Source organism: Rhagoletis pomonella, unplaced genomic scaffold, assembly GCF_013731165.1.
Source record: "Rhagoletis pomonella isolate Grant_MI unplaced genomic scaffold, Rhpom_1.0 Rhpom_scaffold_01091, whole genome shotgun sequence".
Classification (NCBI taxonomy): Eukaryota; Metazoa; Arthropoda; class Insecta; order Diptera; family Tephritidae; genus Rhagoletis; species Rhagoletis pomonella.
Window position 1 is genome coordinate 1 of NW_023459645.1, and position 8189 is coordinate 8189.

At 33.0% G+C, this 8189-nt stretch overlaps 1 protein-coding gene across 1 annotated transcript in view; it reads left to right on the forward strand.

Moving 5' to 3' along the window:
- Positions 1–4226: 4226 nt before the first annotated feature.
- LOC118751928 overlaps positions 4227–8189 on the forward strand; it is a gene marked incomplete at its 5' end in the record, with an annotated part of 36714 nt that continues 32751 nt past the window's right edge. Inside the window, one exon of the mRNA XM_036486755.1 lies at positions 4227–4350. Coding sequence (XP_036342648.1) covers positions 4227–4350 — 124 coding nt within the window. The remainder of the gene's footprint in view (positions 4351–8189) is intronic.

An 8189-nucleotide genomic window follows, 5' to 3' on the forward strand; every position in this document is an offset into this window, starting at 1 on the left:
CTGAGCTAGTCTACAGCAGCCTAGATTCTCAATCTTCCCATAAAATTTATGTAGTATTCAATCATGTTACTCGATATGTTTTTGGGCTATCGAAATTTGAGCGAATATCCGATTGGAAATCACGACTGTTGGGCTGCAGTATCTCTGAATACCTAGAAGCAAGAAATTGTATTTTTTTATTTCGCCTAATGATGGATAAAGATCCTAGATATCTATACGAAAAATTATCCTTCTCAAAGTCTTCACGCCTTACTGACCTGATTATACCTAGGTACAATTATCTAGCATCTGCAAGACTATTTTTCGTCAATGCTATTCGCACCTGGAACTCGGTTCCAGGACATATTCGCAACAGTCTAAATAAAAGCAACTTTAGGAGTGTTTTGTACTCGTATTTTCGTTAACTTATTAACTCATTATCAGCTGAGGTTCGCTATCTATATAAATTGTAAATGTGTATGTTTTTAGATATAGGCTAATTGAAAATTATATGTCGTTCTTTTTCTTTTTAATTTTTTTTTATTTATTGACTTTTTTTTATATTTATTTATTTTATTTTTATTTTTATTTTTATTTTTTTATTTTTTTTTTTCTTCCTCTCTTGGTTTTATATAGATTTGTAAGTTTTGCCTAATGCTATTTGTCAGGCTTTGTTTGACATGATGTACTATGCACTTTTTATTCTCAACTCTTATTCTTGTCTTAATTTTAAGTTACCGTTGTACTAAAAAAGATCTTTGGGATCTTATTGTATTAATTTTCTTTATAATAATAAATGAAATGAAATGAAATGAAATGAAAACAGGTTATCCATCGTAAGGCAATGGTGAAATAACCTTTTAACATTAAATCAATTAATTATGTTCTCAACTGCCTTTCCCGAGTGTCTTAGCCGAAAAATGCTTCATGAATTTGGTTTGATCAGAGCCGTTAGTAAACGAATCTTTAAAAAGCCCTTAATTAACAATAGAAAAACTTTTAAAATAAACATAGGGTACGCTTTCAAAACTCTTCTAAGCACGCCTTTGAACCATCTGAAATAAAATAACTAGAGTCCGACCGATTAATCGGCATCGGCATCGGCTAGTATCGCCACAAAATTAAGCATCGGCATCGGCCTTTTTTTGCCGATTATTTGGAATTTCTTTTCATATGTTCAGATGAAGGGACAGACGACAGCCAACATCAAAAAACATTTGCAGACAGCTCACAAAAACGATTTTTTTTGGTTGAAGGTGTTTCACGTTTTTTCCATACAAAAGTATTTTCGACAATTATCTTTTATATGGAGAACACTGCCAGCAAAAAAAATTGCCAAAAATTAACGGGATTTTATAGCAGCTTGAAACTTGCACTTGGGTGGAAATTTCACAACTGCACCTCGGATTTCAGGCAAGTTGGAATTTTCGCGTGAAAATTTGTGGGTAGAGAGGCTTATAGATGTGAAAGAGATTGTGAGAATTTTTTTGAAAAAGTTTAATTTTTAAAGTTTTTATCAAGGCGAATAAATATAAGGTGGCATCGATTCAACAAATACAACAATTACTTGAACTTTGTTTTTGCTTTTAGCGGACCATTGTCAAATTTTAGCTATTCATCCCCGAATGAAAAAGTCCGACAGAAAATACAAACACACTCACGTTTTCACTCACTCACTACCCTGCAGTGAAAAATTATCAATTGTTAAAACTAACCAACTTATAGTTAGCTTTTTGGCGAGATTTCGATTAATACCTCACTTTTAATTAGCTATGACAAAACCAACTTAAAGTGAATTGTAAAGTCGTGCAGGAGTCATGCAGACGCAATCGGGAGTTGGTTTTCTTTACAAGTTTCTATTAAATATCCTCATACAAAAATTACTTTCAATACACTTTTTTTCTGAACTTCGCAGATTCTTTTTCATATTCAGGACAAATAAAAGGAAGATCTAAATTTTATACTATCATTTTGAAGTTATGTCTGACGGTGTTCGAATATGGGACCACCCAGAGCAGAATATGTAAACAAATGTGAAATGTAATAAAATAAAGTAAATAAATAAGTAAATAAAAAAGTAAAAAAACAAAAAAATATTTTTTTTTCTTATTGATATTTTATGTCCAAAAGTAGTTAGTTACAAGTTAGTTGACATGTAATGCAGAGGTATCCAGGTCTGACTTTTTTGCGGCCATCGCCCCACAAAAGTAGTTAGCTTTTTTCGAACAAAATACACAGTTAATAGTTAGCACTAGTGTTCGCGTAAACAGACTAAAGTTAGGTATAAGCTAACGTCACTCCCTGCAGGGTAGCTACCCTGCAGCGGGTTCGGAGACAATTGTCGCTTTCGTACTAGTTACATTACTAGTTCCAATAGCATATTATGATCCAGGTAGTAATAAATCGAGATATTGGTTACATATTGCACTTTCTAAAGGTTATTGGCCGTTTTAATATAATAGTGCTCCCTTATTACATAAAGGAATTTGTTATTTATCATCTAAATACAAATAATACATTTTGAATACTTATCCATGTTATGTTTCCCTCGTGTGACCACCACGCAAATATCGGACTTAAAAGTACCAAAATAAAGCAATACATATGTAGATACCCCTTTTTGCATAACATTTCTATTTCTTAAATTATTTTGGGGGCAATTCATGTCAAATGTCCCTGCGCCCTGAGCGGTGCAAAACAAGCTGTTCGACTAGCTGCGAAGCAGACAGAAAATAGGAAAAATGATTCGAAAACTATGATTTCTATAGATTTTTGTACGGGCTATGCGATGGCACTGAGCGTTTTCCAAAATTTTCCCATTTTCATGGTGAAAATTCTGAACGAAAATTTATTTGTAATTTTTCTGAATTATGGTCATTTTTAATATTGCTTTTAGTTATCTCAATCGAACGATCAAGTCTTTTTACATATAAATCACTAATAAAAAAAGACTTTTTTTTACTTTTCCGAGTTATAAAGCTTTTTAGAGCGCAGCGCCCTAATCTGCTAACCGTGTGAGTCATAATAATATTGTTATAACTTTGCAACTACTTGATGTTTAATTCTGAAACTTTCGCAAAAACTTCCCTACTGTTTTAAAACAAAAAATTTATTTCAAACTTTATAACACATCTTTTGCATTTGAAAACAAACACCCTCTTAATTCTCATAAAAAAGTTATGAACCTGTAGTTTTATTTGTAGTGAGTATTAAGAAGTGGTGTTAAACTTAAACTCTTTGCAATAGTTTGTAGTTTATTGTGTGAAAATTTCAAATCCATCGATACACAAACGACTGAGATATAGCGCGTTAAAGTGACAATTTTGTTAAAATTATCAAGAATCAGTTCAGCCCAATAATAAAATTTCAAACAACGCCACGCTGCAGCTTTTGTACGTTCGATCACAGGAAAATAAATAGCAAAGACAATAGCAAAGACAAATTTAAATTTGAACAAATCGTCGCCTGGCTTGATTCAAAGCGAACATTTGAAAGCACATTTTTATGTTGTGCCTGTAGCTGGGTGCGCAAAGATGCTGGCTGCAATTAATTGCGACCGAAAGTGTTCGAGTTCAAATCTCGCTATGCAGAACAAATTTAGAATCTTTATTTTCGTTTTTTTTTTTTTTTTAATTATGAAAAAGTATCTGTGAAGTGCACAACGAAAAAAAAGTGGTTCGGTTACAGGTTACATGTTACTACTACAAGTACTAGTGAAAAGTTACGCAGCGGGAGTCAATTGTCACCTCCTAGGACAACTCCATGTTAAATGCGACAGTAGAAAGCATGGCTGGTAGATTTGCAAGGTACCGGTATTCGACTCCCGAAAACTAGTGAACTCACTAGTTCTGTACTAGTATTTCCGCTGCAGGATATATACAAAATTCTGACAATCAACCGCTACTCACAGCTGATGAAACAACACCACCTTACATAAATTCGCTTTGGGTTTTATAAGCAATTACATTTCTAAGCAATCTTTTTTTTAAACTCATTTTCTCTTAAAGAATTTGACGAAAGTTTATGATTTTTTTTTGTAAGTGTAGTGACAATGGAGTTTAAAAAAAAAAAATTTTATCATTTAGAAAAAATTTTTTTCAATAAAAGCATTATAAATATTCATGTTGCATTAAAAATATGTTTTCAATGAGTGTTTTCCATTTCGTTTATATTTTCGAAAACCGTATTTATTGAAGAAAATATTTCTAAAAAAAACTCGTTAGATCTTTTCTGTTTATTACTTACAGCCACATTTATCACAGCGCGCACGCATCATGAGCCATGCACACTCACCGCCTATGCGCTCAACGTGTTCACTAGAAAACGCGTACAGGAGCAACTAATAATAGGCTCATATTTGCGACTTTTAAGGTAACCTCATATAATAATAATTGCATTTATAGCATTTTGAAAGGGGGTTTTAGGTTAAGTTTACATGGAGGTATGTGTTAAAATAATCTGATCAAGTAGATTTTTTTTGGAGTTCACACGCAACTGTATGGTTCTAGCGCCAACCTTAGGGACACGATATCGAACCGAAAGTATCGATATGGTACTCATTTAAAGTATCGCTTTAAAAATATCGGGTACCCATTAATATCGGAATAAAAAGACTCGATATTCCAAATATCGATACTAAAATCCAAAAAATTTATCTGAATATAGGTTTCGCATATAGACCACTTGGGTGTGGTGGTTAGAAGTGCGCAACCCTTGAAAATGAAAAATAGCTTCCCATACATTAGCGCACACAAGGGTTCAAACCCCCCCTAAAGCTAATAACCTGAAATACAAACTGTATCCTAAAGCCAGCTCTCAAGAAAAATCACAAGAAATATTTTTTATTATAAAGCACTTTGCTTTTGCTGTAAATTTTCTTGAAGAAATAAATATACGAGCATTTTTTTCTTGAGAGATGCAAATTGATTTAAGAAATTTTGATAGAAGAAAATTCCTATTCCATTTCTTGTGCGCCATTTTATATGAATTTTTCGTTTTTTTTTGAGAGCTCTTAAAAGTTTAACTGCGAATGAAACCTAAAAATATGCAATGCATACTCACTTACTGAGCCTAAAAGAGTTTACAACTGATATGTCCTTAACAAGGATTCGAAGATTTAATTTGCCCACTTCGAATCCGTTCCACCAAAAATTGCCTACATAACAAAAATTCAAGTTCATTTAATTTTCTCGGTATTCGGAATATTAAAAAAATTAAGCAATCGTAAAAAATCACCATCTCATTCGAAAACCAGAAACCAGATATCGAGGAAAATGAACATTAAAACTCTTTTTTTAAATTTTTTTATTACTTTTGCAAGTTGAGCGCATCTTGTGTTTATAGAACTTTATATTAAACAAGTAATTTCAAATTACGGGAAGACCCTTGAGGTACCATCTTTCCGATAAAAAAAAAGAATTATTGAAATCGGTTCACGTGGTCCAAAGTTATGCGTTAGCATACTATTCCGGCGAATTGATAACCTACCCCTTTTTTGAAGTCGGTTACAAATGTTTGAGTTTTTTGCTAATTTTATGTAAATAAATGCAATTTATGAAACTTCAAAAAGTTTATTTATTTATTACATACTGTACATAAAACTTGCATAAATGTACTTTAATGATCATTTTATCTGAAGCGAATTTTCAGAAGTATAAACCCCTCCCAAAATATATTCCTGGGTGCGCCCCTGTTCCCATAAAATACAATCGCCGTTCAAAGTCGACATAAAACTGTAGGCACCCCCTTTGTGCCACAACATTAAGGCCCACGCGACAAATCGGAGGGGAAGTTCGGCCAAACACTAACATATTGTGTAAGCGCCGGACTTTATTATTATTACAACACGTAAAGATTGAGGTGTTGACTTAAACATTAATTACAGTTTAAAAATGTTCATATTTAAATCAAGTAAAAAGTCTTAACCAAATGGATTTTTCCATTATACATACACTACGTACATATAATCGAAATATTCAATTCAAATACTCCCGTACTAAAATGAAGCATTTTTCATTAAACGGATGGCGTTTTGCACGTATCGTCTTTCGATATGTAGTTAAGAAGGTATATGTATACAAAGCATGCACAGCGCGCTGAAGGAAAGATTGGTCCAATTGCTCGAAATATATAGTCGTAGGTATAGTAGTTTTGTAACTAGACCAAAGATAGTCCAAAAATTTAAAGCAATGTAATGTAAAACAGGTGAATTGTACTAAAAGTGGTCCGAATGTAATGCATAAGGTACGAGTTTTGTTCTAAAATTGGTTACAATGTCATGCAGTAGCGGACAATGGGTATGATTAACGATTTGCTACAATTAGTTGCGGCCAAGAGGGTCCGGGTTCAATTCCCATCAGACGGAGCATAAAATTAATTTTTTTTCTTCTTAATTACGAAAAAGCATCTGTGCACTTCACAACCACATATTTTATAACGTATATACTCAAATTTAAAATGAGTTGGGTTGGTGCTCTTTCATATGCGTATTTTTTTCAATTTAGCACGTTTTGTTTTTTAATTCTAAAATTTTTTTCCCTCAGTGTTGGAATGTGAGTTTATGACATTCGATACGATACTAGGGTTCTGGTACTCGATTCCAAAAAATATTGTTTTAAAACTATCGAGTAGAAAATATCGGTATCGAATGCCAAAAGTATCGATATGGTATCGTATCGTATCGAAATTCGTGTCCCTAGCCATGGCATGATGCATCAGTCAACCATAAGTATGTAAATTTTAATTCTAATTTTTTTTTATACCCGAGCGCACTTGTGCACAAGGGTATATTAATTTTGTTCACATAACGGTTGTTTGTAACAGCCAAAACGAATCGAGATAGATATAGACAAATGTATACATAAATGATCAGGATGAAAAAAGAAATCGATTAAGCCATGTCTGTCTGTACGTCCGTCTGTCCGTGTACACGATAACTCGAGCAAAAATTGAGATATCTCAACGAAATTTGGTATGTAGGTTTCCCTTAATCCAAGGTAGGTTGGTATTGAAAATGGGCGAAATCGGACTGTAACCACGCCCACTTCCTATATAACGGTAATTTCCAGAAATACGAAAACTGCGATATTTTAGTAACTACTGAAGATTATTCACTCAAAATTGATATTTGCAACAACTTTTAGACGAAAAATAAGAATATTATAAATTTTTGGAAAATGGGCGTAGCCACGCCCACTTATGGTTACATGTGAATATCTTGGTAACCGCTACACCAATTTCTTCCAAACTTGGCACAGTTGTTGGCCTTGGTACAGCATACAAAATCGCCGAAAATTTTTAAAATCGGACGATAACCACGCCCACATCCCATATAACGGTAATTTAGAGAAATACAAAATCTTCGATAAATCAGTAAATATTGAAGCTAATTTATTCAAAATCGATGCTTGCAACAATTCTTTACCATGAAATACGTTTATGGTAAAATTTTGGAAAATGGGCGTGGTACCGCCCACTTATGATCACATATATGTATATCGGTAACCGTTCTACCAATTTGTACCAAACTCGGTATTTTTTATTGTCCTTGCCACATAAAAGAAAAACGTTGAAAATTATTGGAATGGGACTAAAATAACGTATATAACGGTAAATTTCAGAAATGCTTGAAACTTCAATAATTCGAAATTTAAGGACGCTAATTTACTCAAAATTGATACACCCCGGCTTACCATGTGGCGTTAGCTTTCGGAAAGGTGAAAAACATATATTTAATACGTGCGCCGGGTACTTGTTTGTTTTTGGATTGTTCAACGTCGCACAGTGATACAGCCCCATACATTTTTTGGAAAAATAGAAGGAGTCGGCGTATAACCTCAATTTTCCGTGTGCAACATTTACGGAGATAAATCAAGAAAACAACGAAAAATGGGCGATATCGATTTATTTTAAAGCATACCTCCCATTTGAACCTTACCTCAAAAGCGTCTTTAAAATGCAATAAAAAGTGCACCGATGCATATATAACTCCGAAATTTTGCCCATATGTTTCTAATAATCAAGTAACGGATTTTATGAAAATTGGCTTTTTTCTGCTAAATAGATAGAGTATATTCGATTAAGAATGTCCACGATTTATTTATTTATTTATTTATTTATTTAAGAATAATCTAGAAAATGTACATTTTCTTACAGACTATACATAGACTAATTCAGTTTAAGTTTATTTAACAATTTCATTTAATATTGAT